Source organism: Drosophila eugracilis, unplaced genomic scaffold (genome assembly GCF_018153835.1).
Source record: "Drosophila eugracilis isolate 14026-0451.02 unplaced genomic scaffold, ASM1815383v1 contig_2154, whole genome shotgun sequence".
NCBI lineage: Eukaryota > Metazoa > Arthropoda > Insecta > Diptera > Drosophilidae > Drosophila > Drosophila eugracilis.
The window spans coordinates 5,585,935-5,606,997 of NW_024573038.1; the positions used below are offsets into that span (position 1 = coordinate 5,585,935).

At 37.6% G+C, this 21,063-nt stretch overlaps 3 protein-coding genes across 4 annotated transcripts; all 3 read right to left on the reverse strand.

Moving 5' to 3' along the window:
- Positions 1-78: 78 nt before the first annotated feature.
- Positions 79-3,238, reverse strand: LOC108114167. Of its 2 annotated transcripts, XM_041818367.1 has the most exons (6): positions 2,817-3,238; positions 2,588-2,740; positions 1,976-2,128; positions 1,021-1,270; positions 771-955; positions 79-690 (listed from the first exon to the last, which is right to left on the reverse strand). In XM_041818367.1, exons 1-6 carry the CDS (start codon positions 2,922-2,924, stop codon positions 622-624), a joined length of 918 nt encoding a protein of 305 aa, XP_041674301.1. In that variant the 5' UTR covers positions 2,925-3,238; the 3' UTR covers positions 79-621. The 2 variants fall into 2 exon arrangements, with proteins under 2 accessions (XP_041674301.1, XP_017080448.1); XM_017224959.2 differs by lacking the exon at positions 1,976-2,128.
- A 3,272-nt stretch (positions 3,239-6,510) lies between these two features.
- On the reverse strand, positions 6,511-16,451 carry LOC108114603 (proton-coupled amino acid transporter-like protein pathetic). The gene is made up of 7 exons (XM_017225664.1): positions 16,283-16,451; positions 10,401-10,452; positions 10,264-10,328; positions 8,276-8,371; positions 8,063-8,213; positions 7,082-7,996; positions 6,511-7,016 (listed from the first exon to the last, which is right to left on the reverse strand). The coding sequence occupies exons 2-7, from the start codon at positions 10,413-10,415 to the stop codon at positions 6,843-6,845; spliced, it is 1,416 nt and encodes a 471-aa protein (XP_017081153.1). The 5' UTR covers positions 10,416-10,452; positions 16,283-16,451; the 3' UTR covers positions 6,511-6,842.
- Positions 16,452-18,075: 1,624 nt separating this feature from the next.
- LOC108114718 (leucine-rich repeat-containing protein 59) lies at positions 18,076-20,940 on the reverse strand. Its single transcript, XM_017225819.1, has 4 exons — positions 20,720-20,940; positions 19,824-19,883; positions 19,475-19,741; positions 18,076-19,377 (listed from the first exon to the last, which is right to left on the reverse strand). Exons 1-4 carry the CDS (start codon positions 20,831-20,833, stop codon positions 18,826-18,828), a joined length of 993 nt encoding a protein of 330 aa, XP_017081308.1. The 5' UTR covers positions 20,834-20,940; the 3' UTR covers positions 18,076-18,825.
- Positions 20,941-21,063: the final 123 nt, after the last annotated feature.

Sequence of the window (21,063 nt, forward strand, 5' to 3'; positions counted from 1 at the left end):
CAATTATTGCCAAAGTAAACGAACCGCTTGGAGCTTAATGCTCCCTCGTCCCCATATAATTATGATATATGACTGATGTGGGAAAGTACAATGCAGCACGGGCTGGGTTTATTTTGCAAGATACAAATTGTGTACGCTAAACTAGCTAAAAGCGATGAATTCCCATTGCGCTTGGCCTGGCTTAGACTTAGGCTATAATACGTGGTTGGATGGGTTGGCAAGCGATGGGTGGATGCAACTGGATACACAGAACAAAATTTATAGACATTTTTCTGCATTTTTTTCGTTCTAGAAAACTTATTATTATTATTATTAAGTAATAGGTTTTAAAACAATAAATGCTACTAAAACTTTTAGCAATAACATATTGTTCTATGAAGCTGAATATTTCATCGCTGTGTATGGGCTGGACATGAATGGTTTGCAAACATGGGAATTGGAATGGGAATGGGAATGGGAATGCACTAATCGGTGAGCGGGCGTATGGCAAAAGTTTTGAAATGATATGCACACGGTTAGATAATAGTTGCGAACCACTTGTAAACATAACTCTTGGCTAGAGATGAACATAATTGCCATATCCATAAATTCTACTAAGTTTGGGTATTTAAAGCTCTAAAACTAATAATTCTTTCGGGCTTTTTGCTGCAGGTCGAGTTTGTTCAGCAGATCGTCAAACTCGCTGAAGAGCTAAGTGAAAAAAAGAAACAACACAAGTATTACATCAAACCATGGCTGAAGATGGATGACTAGACGTCCCGCCGACTCACATGGGTTGTGCCATAGCTGTCCACATAGGTCTTGCTGCCCCTGGGGGTTTTCTTAAATGCCGACAGCACCGGACTGTGACCATGCAGGAGATTCACATTCTGATAAGACTGCGCCTTGGCCGATCCGGCCAATGGATTCGACTGACTCTTGCCCACCGTTGGCGCTAGTTCCAGAAAATTAGGCACTAAAAAGGCGGAAGTTAAACCATTGGGTGCACTTCCATTCCCAATATCTAATCTCCCTACTCACTCTTCTTGGGCTGCAACTTGACCTGGTTTAGTAAAGGGTTGTGTAACTGAAGTTGCCTGTAGATTGGCAGGGCGTGCTTGGGTGGTACCAGCACGTGCTGACGACCCACTGCCTGCGGATATAGGTATGTCGTCTCCACTGTGGGCACCTGGCGAAAGTGGTAGCGTCCCTCTCGCGGAGTAAACCTTCCATCCGAACTCAGGGCGATGTGGAAGACTGTGCGCATGGGTTTGTTGTAGTACTGATACACCTGTTAGAAAAATAACGAGTTTTCAGTCTGCAAATCTCTGAATCTTCAAGGGAGTTTAGCTTTTTAGCCTATTGATTATTAGTTAACTTACTGTACCTCCTACATTTTTACAATTGATAATAAATTAATTTTTATAGCATCGTGGCATGTAAAAACTACTATATATATATAAAGATTCAATGCTTGTTTATTTTATAATGTAAAATACTGTAGTTAAATTTTGAATTAGTGGAATAGCTATAAAAAAGACATTAAATTCTTCTACATATTTGCGTTGCTTTTAAGATAGTGTTAAGCGCCATTTATTTTTAATACTGTGCTAAATTTGGCTTATGTTGTCATAACTGTATATCTAAACTTGATAAATGATCGCACTAAAATGTTTAAATTTATAAAAAATTAGTTACTAAATGATTAATTGATCTGTCCTTAATTTGCTTACTTTGAACACAGATCGTAAGAGAATTGATGTTTACAAAGAATATCTAAAAAAACAACCTATTTCCGTTAACATTTGTTGGAATACACAAGATAGATTTTCCTTTACCTTTTCTTGAACTATAAAATTAGTTTTCAATAAAAGTAAAGGTTTAAGGATCTGACGATGGATATTCTTTTCTGAATACTGAACAGAAGATATGCTGATCATTATCCTAAGCCTTTTCCCAAAAAAGGATCTAAGCCAGGACTCCCGCTGATAGTTACCTGAGGATTCCGCTGCTCGGGCACTATACCATCTGGCACAGCAATGCCCTCCTTTTGCAGGCGATTCAAGAACAATCGGTCCGTCTCGAAGGCGGTGTCGGGGATCTTACCACCCGCATGTGGCAATACTTGTTCCCGATAGATTTGGCGTTTCTTGAAATTTGTTTTTTTTATTTGACAGAATTATTTATGATCGTATTTAATGGGCGAAGTTTTTAATACTGTGCTAAATTTGGCTTATGTTGTCATAACTGTATATCTAAACTTGATAAATGATCGCACTAAAATGTTTAAATTTATAAAAAATTAGTTACTAAATGATTAATTGATCTGTCCTTAATTTGCTTACTTTGAACACAGATCGTAAGAGAATTGATGTTTACAAAGAATATCTAAAAAAACAACCTATTTCCGTTAACATTTGTTGGAATACACAAGATAGATTTTCCTTTACCTTTTCTTGAACTATAAAATTAGTTTTCAATAAAAGTAAAGGTTTAAGGATCTGACGATGGATATTCTTTTCTGAATACTGAACAGAAGATATGCTGATCATTATCCTAAGCCTTTTCCCAAAAAAGGATCTAAGCCAGGACTCCCGCTGATAGTTACCTGAGGATTCCGCTGCTCGGGCACTATACCATCTGGCACAGCAATGCCCTCCTTTTGCAGGCGATTCAAGAACAATCGGTCCGTCTCGAAGGCGGTGTCGGGGATCTTACCACCCGCATGTGGCAATACTTGTTCCCGATAGATTTGGCGTTTCTTGAAATTTGTTTTTTTTATTTGACAGAATTATTTATGATCGTATTTAATGGGCGAAGTTTTGGCTTTTACACACCTTGTGGTTGCGTTCCGCAAACTCAGAATCTTGGGCAATTATCGATGAACTCAGACAAAGATATAGTAAGGCGATCAGCAAGATCACATATGGGGAAGACATGTTCATGGAGGAATTTCAACAATTTCCTGATCTGAGATCTTAAAAGGTCAAGTTGATCGACAGGCACTCGCGGAGCTGTAGTCACTGACTTCTGCAGACAAACGTTAAGAGCTCGGTACACAAATCCAGATGCGAGACATTCTTCGACATTCGACAGGTAATTGCACAAGACAAGTCTATACGACAGATGAATGACGAGCAGAAAGAACGATCGCGACACGATCACGTGACGACGGTTGCCAAAGCTACCTGATATAAGTGGTTATACTATCTGAAATCTCCGATTTCGATCCGATCTTGGAGTTACGTTGTGAACGCGACGACGGTGCCAAACATAATGAATGCAAATGCATAAAACCGATCTCCACTAGCGGGTGCCCTCTGCCGACGTCTTCTGCCGGCGCGCTCATCATCATCATTATTATTATTATCATCGTGAAAAGCAAAGGCAGCAGAAGCCGTTTTATTTTTAGGCTCTGCCTGTCTAAGCTGAACCCTGAATGATTTCCCATTGCTTTTCCTTGGTTTTCAAACCCAAAACAAAAAAAAACGACACTTAGTATTGCCAACTTCTCGCTGTAGTTAGTTTTATTTGCGGTTTTTAACTGGAAGTGGCAGTAAAATCATTTTAGCCGAATTGCCTCAATTAATCTCTATGCCCCTGCAACCATCATGCCAACGAACAGTCCATAGTGGGATGATGGGTCGGCTACTTGACTTGAAAGTCTTCAGTGGATCCCTTGGTGAGCTGGTTCGTTCGTACATCTTTGTTATACATAATTACGCTGGTTTCTTGGACATGGCAATTTTTAATGGTTCCACTACAACCTTTTTCTTGTCTCGAAAGTGAATGGCTGAATTGGATTGCTTCGGATTGCTCCGATCCTAAACCTTTTGTTTTTGCCCATTTTCAGTTGTTGTTGATTGCGCCCTCAAGTCAACACTTTTCATAAACGTTTCATATTTATTGATTGTTTTCGTTATTATTTTAAATATTTGTGCAGTTTTTTTTCTCCTTGCCACTTGCTGGTTGTATTGCTTATTTGTCTCAAGAGGGCTTTGATGTTTTCTTTTCATGTCAGAAAAGTTGGGTTTGTGTAAATACTGCGGTTTATTGGCGATTGGTTTGGATATTGGGCCTTGAAGGTATTGTGAAAGTGAAGTGGCGCTGGGTGAATGCTTGAAAGACCTTTCTTGGAGGATAATTGGGTTTATAATGCCTTGTTCAAGTATAGCCAAGGCACGCGCCGTTTTGAAAGGATTAATCACAAATTCAGGTGATTTAAAATTGAATTAAGATCATTTTATCTCTTTATTAATCGAAGGTATTTTTAACATTTAAAAATATTTTCTAGGCATTGAAAACTCATCAGACTACATGTAAGCATTTAACTTATCAAATTCAACATGCAACATTCATAATTATGCATGTTATATTTATAAAGAAAAATATTTAAAACTCATTAATCAAATATAAACGTTGTACAAGGTGATTTGTTTAGAGATTAAAGCTTTATGTTAGGCTTAATACCTATTTATTGAAAAAGTCAATGTTATAAAACTAAACTCATAAATGTCAAATAAAATGCACTATTCCCACGCTTCCGCCTTCAAATGCTTAAAATTCCAGGGGCAAATGTCATTTAAATTGTAACAATTCATATGAAACAAGCGCGTAAAAATGATACCCAACATAAATATTTAATGCAAAACTTGGAGAAAGTATTTCCGAAGCAAAGATAGAGGATGGCGATAAGAACACCTACGAACAGATCAATTGAAATGCCAAACACAGAAAAAAGCCCATAGTAATTCCGATTGCACAATCGGCTCCAAAAAAGGTTTTACATTACCAATTACAATAGACAGGGCAGCGAAAACCACAAAAGAAACACAAATAAGACCCAAAAAACGAGTCAGCTTCTGCAGTTTTGTAGTAGATTGTAAAAATCAGACCTTGGCTCAATCAAGATGCAACAAGACCCAACCAGAGATTAATTATTTTAAATCATCACTAACCTTGTGGAACCCAGGCCTGTTCAAAACTTTTGTCGAACTATTTGTTCGGGTCTGCTTTTCAATTGTTGGCCTAAGCCAAATTGTTGCGGTCGCTAATTGGCCAAGATGGAAGCTTCCTGGAGGGGCTCGCTTGTCGGAACCCCATCACAAATGGTCCAAAACTCGATGTCAAGGATAAGTTGGCTCTTCTGCCTCAAATCATTCCCAGGCCTTTCCAATTTGCATCTTGTCACAAAAGATGACAGGCCAATACCACGACCACGATCTGACATTGTCTCGATCGTCTTCCAAATAGTGATCGTGGCCCGTCAGTGGTCCACATCTTTGACGTGGAGGTTACCTAATTGGCCAAAAGACGAGTTCAATTGCCCATAATGTTTGAACTTGCCCCTTGCCTACAAGGGAATGTGGGTTTTTTTTTTGTGTGGGATCGAACAAGCAATTTGGTGAAAATACCATCAACGAAACAAATTCGCTTCGCCCCTTGCCCATTGTGCACTTGTTACCAATTAACAAATGACTATTCACTCAGTTGGTAATTGAAGTTGCTCGGTCAGGTTTTTGGCCATTCAGTGGATGGATATTCCGAAATGATCGGAGCAAGTGCCACGCGTTGAACCCGCAGGCTATAAATGGCAATAAAAGTTCAGGGACTATTAAGATCTACAACTTGTTAGGAGTACAAATTAAAGTTTAAAACCAATAAAAAGACGTTCTTTCATTTTACTTTCACATATTTTAATTTCTTGTGTATATGTATATCTTCTTTAGTTTCTTTTTTTTTTGTTTGGTTTACATATTAAACATTTTTCAAAAAAGTAAACATTCATATCAATCTTTGTTCTTCTGAATATGTAATATGGACAACTCTAAATACTTTTCTGGGCAGATATACTTAGAACTCGTTGCTATCATATCAATATACATATGTACAGCTGACAGATAAGTCTGCGGGGTAAACCTCTTTGCTTCATTTTACAAATAAATCTGTTTCGTTGTCTGCACAGGATTTTAAATGCAAAATAAAATATATATATATGTATCATTTAACTTGTGTTTCTTGTTTTATTTACTTTAGAGTTTCGCTAAGTATTTCTTTATAATAGCTATAATTAAAATACAAAAATATGTATGCAACAAAAAAATATGTTTACATATAGTGAATATCGGGGCAATTCAATGTAACTTATTACTCGGCTAGATTTCGTATAAAAAATGGTATTTGTTGAGTAATTTAGCTCATCTTATTTGGAACTGATTGACTGCAAAAGCTTTTTCGCAATCTTTTCTTTTACGCTTTTTACGCTTACTAACTAAACATGCTAAAAAGTTAAATAACGTAGGCAAATCAATTGCTACGGAACAAAATAAAATTGTGGGGAAAACAGGTATGAAAAGATGACTTCAGTTTTGGTTTTTGCTTTTAGTAATACTCTTTTAGAACAGAGAGAAAGGGTTAGGGTTTAGGGTGGTTTTAAGGGGAAGTGCAGCTAGTTTTTGGCCGGGTGCTACATAAGTCTTTTATCATAGCTCTGTACTAGATCGTACTAAAATCAATAGGAAACGAATGAAGTGCACTTAGTACAGTTCCAGTTTGAATGCCGCTGGAATCGTGTTTGGGAATCTGCTCTAAAAAGTGTTCTCAACGGCTATCAACTAGCTTACTCTCTACTTTATATAATTGCAAGTGTACTAAAACGTGCTAAAACGGCATAGTGGTGCTTAAGAGTGTGCTAAATATAGTAGGCACTCGCTTAGTGAAATTTCTTAATAAATCCCTTTCGGTTCTCAAAACAGACACACTAAGCAACAGACAAAATGTACAAAATGTGGGCGCAGTTTTACATCTAACAAAAGTTAGATTATTTCTAGGTAGCGGAGCCTCTCTCCTAAAACTATGGCTTTCTATTCTCCAACGTTTCCATTATCAGAGTAGGCTTTCACAATATCCTTGATGGCCGCCTGGGTGCCAAAGATCAAAGCACCGATTCCGCAGAAGGTTATAAGGACGTTCTTCCACAGTATCCAGTTGTACTTTCCAAAACCAGTCTCCCAATGAACAATAAGCTCAATAACAACCTATAAATTAAATGGAAAATAAGATAGTTGATGGTTTTATTGTCTATATGATTTATTTTACTTACCGGGAAGATCAATCCCAGGATGGAGAAGCAGAAAGCACCGATGAGACCCATGAATGGGCCAATTTTAGGAACAGCAACGGCCAAAACAACGGCAGCAGTCACCATAACAGTGCGCAGCACATAGTTGACCAAAGTCGGGCGCTTCTTGCACTTCTCCTTAATACCATCCCACATGATCTCCAGGCACACAAAGAACTGCAGTCCAAATGTGCAATAGACGGCCAGCGAAATCAGAACCTTCACCGCCTGGGCGGGCCACTCTTCGATGGGCAGATTTAGGGTGATGCTTTCCTCGGTTCTAGAACCATAGCGCAGATAGCCAAGGAATCCCAGCAGCATGTAGATGAGGGTCACACCAGACATACCCTGGCTGAGCACTCCGCAGATTCCGAGGAAACTTTGAGGTGTCTTCATGTTATTCTCCAACGGCATAACCACACCAATAGCCTCCATCGCAAAGATGGTGATCGAGAAGAACTGCGGCAAGGTGCCCCAAGACACATATTCGCGATCCTGCACCGGGGGCAGATCCTGAACCAGATAGTAGAATGTAATACCTAGTCCCAGGGCCATGAAAGCATTGGCCACCATCGAAACGGGCGCCAGGTACTTTAGATTGGGAACCCATGCGATCAGGATCAAAGGAACAAGCATTATGCAAATGAGCATACGTAGCGACACCGCTGTTCCCGTCCAGTGAGCAATCAACTGCTCAAAGTTTGAGGCCACAATCACCGTGTAAACTGAGCAGGTGCCGAAGTATGTTAGGAACAGACCAAAAAGAATGGAGAACTTGGCCACCGGTGCGAAGCCACGGCTCCATTTTGGTCCCTTCTGGAAAGCAGCTTCGGCGATTTCGGCAAAGGTCATCTTGGTCCGACGTGTCCTGTAGTACAGCTTGTGACCGCATTTAACCTGGCGGGAAAAGAGCAAAATAACTTATTAGAATTAAAATTATTATATTGTATTGCTTCTACTTACCAGAATATAACTGCAGTGCGTGCAAATAAAGGCGGTGAAAATGGTGGAGAAGATTCCCATGACGATACCGGAGCACATAAAGGCAAAGGGCATGCCCAGGATGCCAGTGCCCAAGGAAGCCTTAAGCAAATGCGTAAGAGTTTCATTATCACTAAATTAAAAAAGGGTAAACAGTTAATAATTTATAAATTTTAAGTAAACTGTATAACTTACGTTGTGGGATGTTCATTATCTCGCAGGGCAAACGGATCGAAGTCGTTTCCAGCCAAGGCCTGTTCGGTATCTGACTTACGGGGTTGGATTTTGTACCTAGAAGTTGAGAATAAATTGAAACGATTATTTAAGGAATTCCTTTACTTGTTAGAGTAATCATCAATGGCCACCTCAATTCCACATTGGTGGGTTCTAAGTCGCCCATTGTCATGCTATTCAGTCCGATCGTCTCTATAAAACTGAAACTCGCCACGGAATTGCAGCGGTTTCTTATATGCTGACAGTGAAATTCCCTTGCCACGGAATTGCTGCATCTGCAATTACACATGTCGGTGCCACCGTCGGCTCAAATACTACACTTGTAATTTAATGTCGATCGAGAGAAAAGGAAAGAAAACAAAAACTGCTGCTGCCGTCGGTGGCATTTGCCCGCCGAATTTGGTCAGGCCGTTTCTGATTGGCCTGGTCTGGCCAATTGAAGGTATCTATGGACTGAGTATCCATTCCAGAGTAACTGACTCGATTTTCCGATTCAGTTGCATCAGCCATAAAAGAAAACTGCACACGTCAAATGTGCAAATAAGCCTGGCATTATGCTGGAAAGATTTCCCAGACACCGATTATAAAAGCTCCCCAAAGTAGGCTACAGGTTTGGAAGACCCTGAGGTTATCGGAATTTTTGTTTAGAAAATATATGTTATTTTTAATAATTTTATAATAATATATTAATTTTATTATTATTCCTGATTGTTAATACATAACTTAATAATTTATTTTGAAAAGAAAAACTTTACATCATTTAGAATTGATGCTGACAGTTTTCGCTAACTGAAACCTTTAATAACCCCACTAGTATTATTTGTCATTTTAAAAGTACTAATTTTAATAAGTGCCGGATGTAACTCATTTAAATAGCAGCGTGTTTTTTAGCTAACAGATACTACACTATAGTACTGGTAATTGCTGATATATAAAACCTCTTTGCAAAGTAGTTTTCCGGTAAAAAGACCGCCGGAATATAAACTTTTGTACTCTATTAAAAATATGTGATTATTTTTCCATTAAATACATTCCTATCAGTCTTAGAACAAAACTAAGGTTATCAGCTTTGGTTCATTGATTCGATCTTTATTGTATTGCAGCGTCATCAAAATAAGTTTTTAAAGCAACAGCAAAGCGAAATCATTTTTTTAATAATATTTTGAATTACTAGGGCTCAAAGTGTATAAATTGAAAGTCATCTGCGGAAAGGCCTACACGTGTTCCCACTGATATTTGCCATAAAATCTACTAAATTATTTCACGCCTTTTCCATTCGCACGAACTACTTTACATATGTAATTTTCAGGCCCATTTTCCTTAACAATAATATTTGCATCTTAAAGCAGATCGGGAAAATCGATATTTGTTGAACGTCAGCTGATGGATGCATAAATATTTTGAAAGCCTGCCAAAGCTGCCTTGAACTTGGGAGATAACTCACAATATTGATTAACAAAAGCGCTTAGATGTACGTAACCGGATTTGTGTTCGGTTTCTTGATTTATTTCAATTGCGTTCTATAAGTTAGGAATTTGTATTAGGTGCCCCTCGACTTGATAGACGCTTACGTGATTAGCGCTTATTAGAAGGCAAGAGCCTGCTTGATTATACAGTTATTTATCTCGGGGAGGGTTTAACCTAACTATTAAGCCTGCTCTCGAGTTGCCAGACAAAAATTAATATTTTAATAACTCTCTGCAGATCCCCACTCTGGCATTCTAATTGATAACTGTAATCAATCTGAACTGCCCGTGTCAGAGTGCCTGGCTTTAGAGTCTTACAAAGCATTTTCTAGTCTCAATTTATGTCGTCGCCACATCAAAGGCCAATTAGCGACATCGAGACACTAATCTACTCGTAAACTTAATTGGCAAACATGCCACACTAGCAATTTAGTCGGCACATATTTTTAGCACATTGACCAGACGATGATGAATTCTACTCACATGACTTTTCCTTCGCCGGGCAGGAACTGCTCCATTTCCTGGGGCGCATGCTTGGAGCCGCTATCCTAAAAATTCCAAAAGTAATTCCAACGATTAATAAAGGTAATTGCTCAATTGAGTTTCTAAGAAATGCTCACCACAATGTTAACCATATTGAAAGCCGCTGTTTCCTTTTTCTAAGTGTAAACTCTGCAAATAGATCAGAAAAGCAAACATTTTTAGTTTCTTGACAAATCCATGCATGGAGTATCAACCATTTATAGTAAAGCATGAAAAGATCAAACTGAATTAATTGGCAATTGATCACCATTTATGATCATATTTCGTTCTGTGTAGAGCAAACATTCCTCAATTGATTTAATAATGAATTTTAATTGAGATTGTGGCGGCGCCCAGACACTTTAATATCTTCGAACTGGCTATTTCCAGAAACCCAACTAATAGGATCCCCGTTTATTAAGTAAACGAACAACGACGAAACATCTCTTGATTTGATTTGATTGTCTGCGATTTGTGTCGGAAATATTCGCATATGCAAAAGTTCAATTGCCCGTTAATTGTTTTGTGCGACTCACTTTCAATTTGATACGAGGTTTGGCTTTGCTTTTAATTTATGCTAATAAATTCATATAAAAAATGTGAAAGCATTTTTCGGACAATTTCTATGCAAATTGAACATAATTCATTCATTTAAAACCTGCTCTAATAAGATTTATTTTTAGTCCGTGAATGTCGCAAGTATATTGTGTTCTCTCGATGGCATATTTCGGTTAATTGGTTTTTCCTTTTGCGTTTCGGTCTTTCGAGTACCAGTTCTATTATTAATCCCTTAAATCCCAGTCACATGTGCCGTATTTCACATAGTAAATATGTCAAATATGTGCTGAGTGGGTGAGTTCTGGTACTTTGGACTGGCCCCCAAATGAGCTTCACTTCGTTAGCCATATCTTTCGCTAGGGTATATTGGTTTGTTCTCTTTTTAAACTTGGGGGTTATATTGCGTCTTGAGGTTGACTCCGACAAATGATATATTTATGTGCATATATTTGTCTTCTCCCTTTACCAACTTTTTATTTTGCATATCAATTTCCAGCTTTCAGACGCTGCGTAGACAGTTTTGGGTTTTCAGATGTCTTCGGAGTTTTGTCTTTTGGACGTTTGTTTTGGCCATGTTTCGCCGCATATTTGACTTATTTCGCAACAAGGTTGAATGACCCCCCACTTGACTTGACTTGACCTTTGCTCAAGGGTCCCAGGGGAATGCCAGAGATAAGCCCTCTGAAGAGCACGAACCCCCACTTGTGGGGTAGGGGTAGACGATTTAGTTGACTTTTACAGCCATTTACAACCAATGCAAGGTAGCCAAAGGCAATTGGAATCGGTTCATATATATTATGTTATCTAACTAAAGCGTCACAGCGAAATCACGCACATGGCACTCAATACAACCGATAAGATATAGGATCACAACATCGAACAGCATTATCGCTCAATGAATGAATCAAATTTTTAGAGAACGCAATATCTGCGTGAGGCACACACAATATTTTGGCAACATAGACTAGTGAAAGAACCTTCACCCAGTGAAGACCAACAAAAAATAAAAACAAAATTTGGCACACATTTAAGAGTGTTTTGTTTTAGTTTTTTCTATGTATTTATAGTTGTAGGTGCTTGGCGTTTGTCATGCCAAATGTTTGCTCTTATCGCATACATAGTTTTCACTATTTTATTCCCCAAAAACCAGTGCGAACTGGTTCGTTCGATTTATCGGAAGATATAGATACGTATAGATATATACGTGCTCGTCTCGGCATTATCATTTATTTCGGTTGCGTGAGCAAATAGCATGACACGGCTAAAATCGAACCAAAACATATACAAACCGATCCGAAATTGGGAGCAATTACGGGGCAAGGGAATTGCCGAAAAATTACTCGATTGCATCATTTCAATTGATATTTTTTAGCTGTAAATGTGCGTTTACTTTTTCTTTTACTTTTACACGATCAATAGTTTGTTGCCAGCTTTATTAACTATTTACCTATTTACTTATTTTATAAGTGATAATTGACTAAAAGGTTAAACTTTTGGGTATATCACATGATAGGCTAACATTTTTTAAAGTTCAGTTGATTATTTTACTGTAGCTTAACACTTTATCGGAGATTATGATTACTCTAATTTGCTTGGCAAATTTTACAATGTATTGTCCTCGAAAAACACAAATTGTCACTTTGCTGAGATGCACATCTTTTGGGCAATAATATTGTTTTGAATACTTTTCTATATTTAATCTCAGCCAATTACCACCTGGCTGCCAAACGTGACAGATCGCTAAAGACCACATTAGAACCTTGAATATCAAAAATCTGCCCAATGCAAAGTATTTCGAGAATCTAAGGAAAGTAATGCTGAACTAAGTCATGCTGATTGAAAACAAAGAATCTTGTTTATGGCAAGCTAGCGTGAGAATTCTTTGAAAAAAATATGTTATTGCAACGGCACATCGCATCTGCCATAAATTCAAACTCTTTATATTTTGCACGACTGTCTGGTTTTCTCTTACACTCCGCTCGGGGGTTCTCTACTTAATTCAGCAGCATCCCAAGCTGTTGAGAGAAAACACTTTAGAGAAAAACCCACCCGGTCGAGCCCCTTCAGACTAAAATGGCAACCACGTGTTATATAGCTAGTCGTACCAGACATAAAGTCATTTCGCATGAACCTTTAAAAGAGTTCAGACTTTCTTAATAATTTATATTTTTATCGCACCCATTAGCAAGATATCGTTATGTTTGACTCATTATAGTAGGAAAACGGAAACGGTTAAGGAGTGTGTAATCATGGGAAACCCAACCCTTTCCTCCCCTCGTCGAAATATCCATGTGCGTTCTGCGTTAGCATAATACGATACTCTTATTCTTAGCAAAATCTGTTTATTTTTAGCCTCAAGTTCAACACTCAGCAACGTGTTGCAAAGCTTTCCTAACATTTCATCAGCCAAAAGTTTAAGATTTGGTTTCTCCTTAAATAATGCATTTGCCGCACTTTTGGAATGGTTAGGTTGACGCTCCTTATCTGGTGGTCAACAAAAAAGTGGACATTTGATTTCCCCCCATTTGAGGGTTACGTATGCATGTTTATTTTGGGGACTCATGCTGAAATGAATTGCCAGTTTATCGTTTTTTTTTACTTTGCTGTTGGGTTTGCAAGGAATTTCAGAGATAGTAGAACATGATTCTTGGAAGCAAACAAGGTTATGACACTCGACATGTCTGCGGAAGGTGTGATAAGAATACAAGAACTATATTAATGGAGAGGAGTACTATTACCCAACACTTTTTTTTAGGTCATTGTTTTCGATGTTTCTAATAGATTTCTAAGTATTCCTGTTCTGGCGTAGGTCATTTTTTAGATCCCCTTTTATGAATCTATAAATCTCGAAAAATATTTAAACAGCTGTCTTCTAACGTTTTAATGAGCTCAAAGATCAATCTCCGATCTGTCTGTCATTTACGTCATTAGAAAGAGGTTTTAGCCTCCATATGCATATGAATAGTAGTCCGATGTAATTTCAATGAGAAACTGCTGATCAAATAGAGCACCCCAAATGGACTTCTACAAAGTCTTCTTATCAAAACGAAGACACGATTCAAAAACTGCAGTATCTATCTTCCCCTTCGTGTTATCTACAGTAGCTTTAGAAAACAAATGCAATTTTCCTGGCTTTTCAAGGTGTTTAAAATAATTAACAGCAATTGGAGAGTTTGCATGCGGTTGTTGCATAATGCCAATCCTGATAACAACACACGAACACGGCCACAAAGGTCACATTATCGCTTTAGATAATTTGCCTAGCTATATGAATATATGGCTTTAATGTTTCTTTTTTGATAATTGCTTTTATGCGGCACTTTTTATTGGAAAGTGTTTATCGAACTGACGTTCAATGGTCCAATCGATTTGGGGGGTAAAATGGCAGCCTGATAACAAAACGACCTTCTCAGGTGTGTTACGGAAATTAGTTGCGTCTAAAAATAAATCACTTTCTGTCCGGTCAGTTGAGCGAGGCAAGAAGGAAGGAAGGCGGTCAAGTGTAATGTCTGCTGGCAAATTGCGCAAATGGCAAAATGGCAAATAGCGGAGGCGATTGACGGAGGCAGTAGATGGACAGCAAGAATAACAGTAAACAACAAAGGGTAAGTATAGGGCAAAGACCTAGAGCTAAATGCTCTATTCTAATACAATGGTGACAAAAATAATAGTAATACCAAGTTCATAAATCTAAAACATGTTTTACGTGTGTTATAAGCCCCACATGCATATATCTTATTCAATTAGAGTATCTTTTTTTTCTAAGTTTGAACAAGTCTTTTGTTATAACTCAAAACATTATTTCAAATTCCTAATCTCAAAATCGGATGTATGTAAAATATATCTATTCTTGGGATATGTCAAATGGCTCGAAGGCCGCCTACGCAATCAACATGTTGCACCCACATTTGCTCCCTCCCTGTCTGTCTGCAACCACGCTCTCTCTCTCTTTCCCTGATGTTGGTACTATATTTTCACCCAGTTGGACTCCAGTCTCTGACGTCACAGTTTTACTGCGTCTTTGACTTTTGCTTGTAAATTTCTGTTATGCTAATTACCAACAACGACAACAGCACCAAAATCAATAACACAACTACAATACGGCCGCGTAAAGAGGGAAATGGTTACGTCGTAAAGATATGGCCAAAACAAGCACACACCTTGGTATTAAAAGTTACGGAACACAGAAAATATTTATATTTTTCTTTAATTTTTATAAAAAGAAATTTATACGAATAAAGTAAAACGAATTTTTATTCATTTTAAAGTACTTTTTGATATTTTCAAGAACTTAATCTTTTAATAATTCTCTTGTGAATCATTATTAGGAATGTTTCTTTTTAAGAAATTCTATATTAATCATTATACAATGGAATATGTGAACAAAATAACCCATGCAGTTTTAAGACGAGCTTTTATTTTTAATAAGCGAACTATACTGATAAATTTTTAAATATTAAAAAAAAAAAACTGACTTTGATGTGAAAACTATGACAAGAATCTTAGATTTATTTCAGTGCACCCATCCCATTTCGGCCTGGATTTCTTTTGGCTGTGTCCTTGATGAGTCAGTTTGGATCGGTCTGAAAATGGGTGGGTGCACCACTCCGTATAGGTGAGGTAATTGCATTGACGTGTGCAGATAGCTATGATAGTAGTCCAATTTTTTCCCTTTGCTTTTCTACCACTGTTTTTCTTTCTTTTGGTCCGCTGGCATTGGGGGAACTTAAACTTTCCCTTGGCTAAGTGCTCAATTACAGCTAAATTACGTATTGAAATTTAGCAAGAAACGTGGAACATCAGCAAGTCAAATGGGAAAACCTATTCGCAGCCATTGAACTATCGCATTCACAAACAACACTAAATTAAAGTGGAAAGCGCGGGCACTCAAGAAAATGCTAATATTCCATTCATGCCTCAGGAAAAGAAAATTATTTTAAAAAAAACTTCCTAAAATTAATTGGTAGAATGCAAATAATGGGACAGGTGCAACGTGGTAATTTTTTCGTATATGTATATCATTTATGTCGACGTAGCAAATGCACGCGTGTCTTCCCTTTTATTTTTTTGATGGTTGAAATTGTCGGATTTTTAAAAAGATTTCAGTTTTAATTGTGGTTATAATTATCACTGCGACACGTTAATACGTTTTTCGTTAAGGGTTCTCACCTACACTACACTTTTCAGTTTTTTGACAATGTCAATTGATAATACATATATGTACTTTTTCGTGGCTTCCATTCGAATGTTTTTCGAATACATAACACATGTGTGTGACAGTTGCACTCTGCCTTTGCTATTTTCAGACAAACCCAATTTTTCTGTTTCTGCCATGTGCTTCACATGTCGCCCTCTTTTTGTTTCCGTTCCCTTATCCGTCGACTGTACAATTTAGAAATTCTGGTTTTTCGTAAAGGCTTACTTTAAGTATTTTGTTCCTCTTCTTTTGGAGTGCTGAAGGTATACGAAACGCCGCGTAAATCAAACACTATCTCTTCTTTTTTTGACCGAAAAATCGTTTTAATAATGCCAACACTTCAACCGTAGCACTGCTGGCTACCAAAAATTCGGAGGTACCTCCCACGCGACGACCACTGAGCAACTGCAAAGAGCGTTTGGCAGTTGCCTGTTTAAATACTTAGCGAGAGAGCCGTTTGCGAGAGCCCGCCAAAAACGCAGCCGGCTTCGTATAGCTGTGGCAAAATAGCTATTTAATTGTTAGCTGAAGTAGTCAAATATATACGGTAAAACCTTTCTTTATAAAACTCAAATTGAATGTTATACGATATAACACTTTTCATATTCATTTTGTTATAAAGTCTAATAATTATTGACGTTTGATTTTGTTGAATTTTATATTTTATAATTTTTATAAAAAGCTGATTTGACCTTTTTCCGCTAAAGAAATTTATGACTATGAAAAAGAGAAAAGAGAACAAGAGAGTAAGCAAAACCGGCATTAGTTGCTACCAGTTGTAGCTAAGCAGCAAAAAAGAGATAAAGAGAAAAAAGGAAAGACCAAATCAGCAAGGATACGCTGAATTAATGGAGAGGGAGCGAGATATGAGTATTAAGACATAAAAAGAGAAAGATAGAGATGAAGACAGAGAACAACTCCTAAAGGGCAAGGGCCTTTCCATCATTATTGGATGATGAAATCTAAGTCGTGCTTTTCATAAGCGTGGCAAATTCTATAATTTCAAATTTGGTGGAAACACGAAACTTTAAAGTTGGAGTGCGGGTAGAGCGGTGAGATCCTTTGAAAAGAAATTGATAAAGAGCATTGCATCAGCCATTCAATATAGAGTACAATTTCTATTCTGGGAACAGAACATACGCATGAACATAAATGTTTATCCAAATTATTGCTCACTCACTATATTCAATTATAATTAACTCCCGCTCAAAAGTACGTCATCGTTCTACAACTTTCTATTGATGAAATTCACTTTGGCATGGAACAGGTTTAGTTTCGCAAGTCATTTATCAATTATTTGTGATATGCGAATGAAATGATTAGGTTGAGCTACCGAATAAATAGAGGAATGAAGATTCAAACGTTATATTAATAAATACCATTTTACGGAATAATATCAGGATGATTTGCAAGGATAATAATTGTACGCTTTTCAATATTAAATTATCTAAAATATAATTTTAACTTTTTATCGATGAAATGTTAGTATTTTTTACCAAATCCGATCCTATGTTCTCATTTTATAAAAATTTTTTTTTTAAACACTTCATCATATGAGTGTAAATTTAACAAGTACTTATACTCTCATTGGGTGTTATGTGATGCTTATCAATATAAGAGAGCATACTTCTGGGAAAGTTTCTGGATTGTGATTTATTATATTCAGAAAGAAAACACAAATGGCGAAAAAAGGCAAAAAAAAAAAATAGATTGCGAATCGTTCAATATTTATATTTAATAAAAAAAAACAAAGGTTGATAAAGACTCGCGTGCCCATTGGGGGGCTATAAATATAAGATAACATGACAAAATCAATAGATAAGCCTGAATTTGAAATAATCTTAATTGAAATTAGTTTTATTGACAATTTCCTGGGAAATAAAACTAGCTTTAGTTGATCGATTTACGTTACCAATATATCAATGATACACATTTTATTCCAAAAATATTCTCATATCACATGAGTTCTACTCTGAAGTATTTGACTAAAAATAGAGCCATTGATAAGATAATTTTCATTAAGTTTTAATATGTAAAATTTTATTCCAAAAATCTTTGCAAATCTTTTGTTACAATATTATAATTTTGAAATCATATGAAACCTCTGGAAGTTCGTTTTGATTTTCTGGAAATCCAATCAATGGTAATAAACATTTCTTTTGCGTATTTCGATGAGTCCTATGAGATTTGAAATCTACAAATATAAAATGGTCAAGCTAACGTGAATACAATTTGAGCTTGACTTTTAATTAAAATGGAATTGCACAGGATATTCTTAAAATTGATTAAAGTATATCATTTGTTGCTGATTCGATCCGATCTGATCGATGTGGATATTACGAGGGTGGCTGGTCTGACTGTGTCTGTAGTTTCTATGCGTTGGCCAGTTTTAAACCGGTATTCAGTTACTATTGCGTTGAGCTTGAGCTATGATTAGCTTTGCTGTGGATTCATCTTGAGTTCGATTAAGTTGAGTGATTGAGTGTAGTTTGGTGTCTTTTAAGTGGCCTCTTCAGTTGCGGAGTGCGTGTGGTCTTCCTGTTAAAATCTCCTGTCAATGGACGTTCTGACTTAATATCTATCAAATTAAATGGCAGTAAATTACAGTTAATGGTATATCAAAGTAGCAGTCGTATAACTCGTTCAGGTGGTCAACACGTATCCAAAATTGTATATCTCCTTCCACACACGCGCTATTTATCCGAGTTTTGTTAAGCGATTCATTCTATTTGAAGCCCAGCGCTTTATGGCTTCAAATAAATGAACCGTCAGTGTTCCTCCGGCGGTGTTCGGAACTCCGAGATCCAATCGGTGACACGCAGCCGAAAGATCTCAGTTTTGGTTAGAATCCAATCACGATACTGGTGTGGTATATACTCAACAAGCTTGTCGGCGATGTCCGGGTTCTTGAACATGATCATATAGATAATCAACAGGTTGATAATGAAAAGAACAAGGAATGTCATAAGTGATGATAATGCTGCCCTTGATAAAAGATTTAGCCAGGATCCACTATTGGTGTTCTTTTTCTTTTGATTGTTCTTCTGATTTGACTTAGCTCCCGATACAGTTCCACTCCCTGATGATCCTCCTGTATTCACTGCTTTGATTGTCAGCTCATTATCTCCCCCTCCGGCGAGTTTTTTGGTTTTCGCTTTCTTATTATTGGGCTTTGTGGACTTTTTTCCACCAACAGCTCCGCCATTCGTCTGATTTGAGTTGGCATTAGAGTCTCCGGCTCCGGCCATTTTCTGCATCTCCTGGGCGGCCAAACGTTCGCGTTCAATGAATTCTGGCTTGTAGTTGGCGCAGATACTGACCTGAAAAATAAAGGAAAGCGAAATAAAATTAAATGAAAAAAAAAAATAGGTTCAAAGCTGTGCCACTCAAGGGCCACTCAAGTCGAGAACCACTTACTGTATTCTTGGCCGCCTGCTGGCAGTCCTTTTGCGTAGAGCAGCAACCCACAATCTTTACCCAGGCGGGCGTTAGGGGATTCCCCTTCAGATCCAAGTAGCGCAAACGACGAAGCTGACCGAAGCTAATGGGCAAGTGCTCCAAGCAGTTGTTGTACAGGTCCAAGTGACGCAGCTGCTCTAGCTGGCCAAAGTCCTCGGGCAGGAATGTAATTTGGTTCTTGCTCAGATCCAGTCGCACCAAACGTGTGAGAATCGAAAAGTTTTTCTAACGCAAACGGTTTTTTTTTGGGTTGATAAGTGAAATTAGGATGTGTGATTAGATGATCCTCAGAGTAGCTCATACTTACTCCCAGGTTGACCAGCCGATTACTGGATAGATCCAATACAGTGACGCGCTTGAACGAAGCCTGCAAAGGACAAGGACAAACTGAGCTGGGAAACAGTACCAAAATATGACCGAAAAAAAACCCCGAAAAATGTAACTGCTTTAAAAATCCCTTTCTTTTATTTTGCACCCCTTATTCGTCAAGCATAAAGAGGGTATGTTTGAGATCAGCAAATTCATGGTTTTATTTAGAAAATTTGTCGTTATCAAATTTAATTTTTTTATCATTACGCAAATAATGAGAATAATGTCGAGAATAATGAAAATCTATTTAAAATATAAAACTTTATATATAAAAAAATGTTTAAGAAACATGGCACTGTGTTAAGACAGTAGTCTTAGTAAAAATAGGTGCTTATTTAAGTATTCAGAAAAACAAAATGGCAAGGAGTAGCTAAAAGAAAAATTGAAAAATGAAGTACGAGGTATTCTAAAAACGGGACACTCAGCCCTATTTCCATACTCGTATTTCAATTTTTTTTTTGGCAACCTTCTGAGGGGTGGCAAAGACCAAAAATCAACCCTCTCAAGCAAATTCAACTGCATTTTCAACCACATAAGGGTTAAATGAATGGGCGGAAGGGAGAGAGTGGAAGATGAAGTCAACGTCAGCGTTAATTGCAAGCCAGCCGGCAGAACAACAACAGCAACAACATATGGGAAAAATAAGTGAATGTCTCTCTTTCTTCCAGCCAACATCATCCACCACCCCCTCTCCATAACAATATTTGCGAGAGTGAGATAGACTGTGACTAGACATTCGCCAGACAACAGACGTGGCCCCCAAATAGGGAGCAAGAGTTGGGGATAATGCAGATAAAGAGACACCTTGAATTGGTATTCATTAATAATACTTACAATCTCCCGCACCGGTATTTCACTCAATTCGGAAAGGCTCAAGTCGCAGGACTCGTCCACTACTCGCTCCTTCACGTTGACCTTAACCTTCGCCTTGTCACCGGGCTTCGGCATTTTTGGCGATATTTATTTATCGACAATTTCCTTTTAAGTTCCAGCTGTTGTTTTTCTTCCAAGTTTGTGTTTACTCGAATCTCAAGTGATTTTCAAAAGTCAGTTTTGTGAGAATGGCAATCAGTCTTGGTGAGGTAATCGTCAAAAGCTTGAAAAATACCATATCATATGTCGGTAACGGCAGTATTTTTAAAGCTCAGGACCTACTACTGACTTTTTAAGCTTGATAA

What these genes read in the sequence shown, in the direction of transcription:
- LOC108114167 (XM_041818367.1), bottom strand. Translation starts at nt 2,924, where the DNA reads ATGAACATGTCTTCCCCATATGTGATCTTGCTGATCGCCTTACTATAT. An exon ending in CCGAGCAGCGGAATCCTCAG is followed by an intron (nt 1,271 to 1,975) that starts GTAACTATCAGC and finishes TTTTTCTAACAG; the next exon opens with GTGTATCAGTACTACAACAA. An exon ending in CAAGTTGCAGCCCAAGAAGA is followed by an intron (nt 956 to 1,020) that starts GTGAGTAGGGAG and finishes CCGCCTTTTTAG; the next exon opens with TGCCTAATTTTCTGGAACTA.
- LOC108114603 (XM_017225664.1), bottom strand. An exon ending in CGCACTGCAGTTATATTCTG is followed by an intron (nt 7,997 to 8,062) that starts GTAAGTAGAAGC and finishes TTTTCCCGCCAG; the next exon opens with GTTAAATGCGGTCACAAGCT. An exon ending in TCCTGGGATTGATCTTCCCG is followed by an intron (nt 7,017 to 7,081) that starts GTAAGTAAAATA and finishes TTTAATTTATAG; the next exon opens with GTTGTTATTGAGCTTATTGT.
- LOC108114718 (XM_017225819.1), bottom strand. Translation starts at nt 20,833, where the DNA reads ATGCCGAAGCCCGGTGACAAGGCGAAGGTTAAGGTCAACGTGAAGGAG. An exon ending in AAATACCGGTGCGGGAGATT is followed by an intron (nt 19,884 to 20,719) that starts GTAAGTATTATT and finishes TGTCCTTTGCAG; the next exon opens with GCTTCGTTCAAGCGCGTCAC. An exon ending in AGCAGGCGGCCAAGAATACA is followed by an intron (nt 19,378 to 19,474) that starts GTAAGTGGTTCT and finishes TTTATTTTTCAG; the next exon opens with GTCAGTATCTGCGCCAACTA.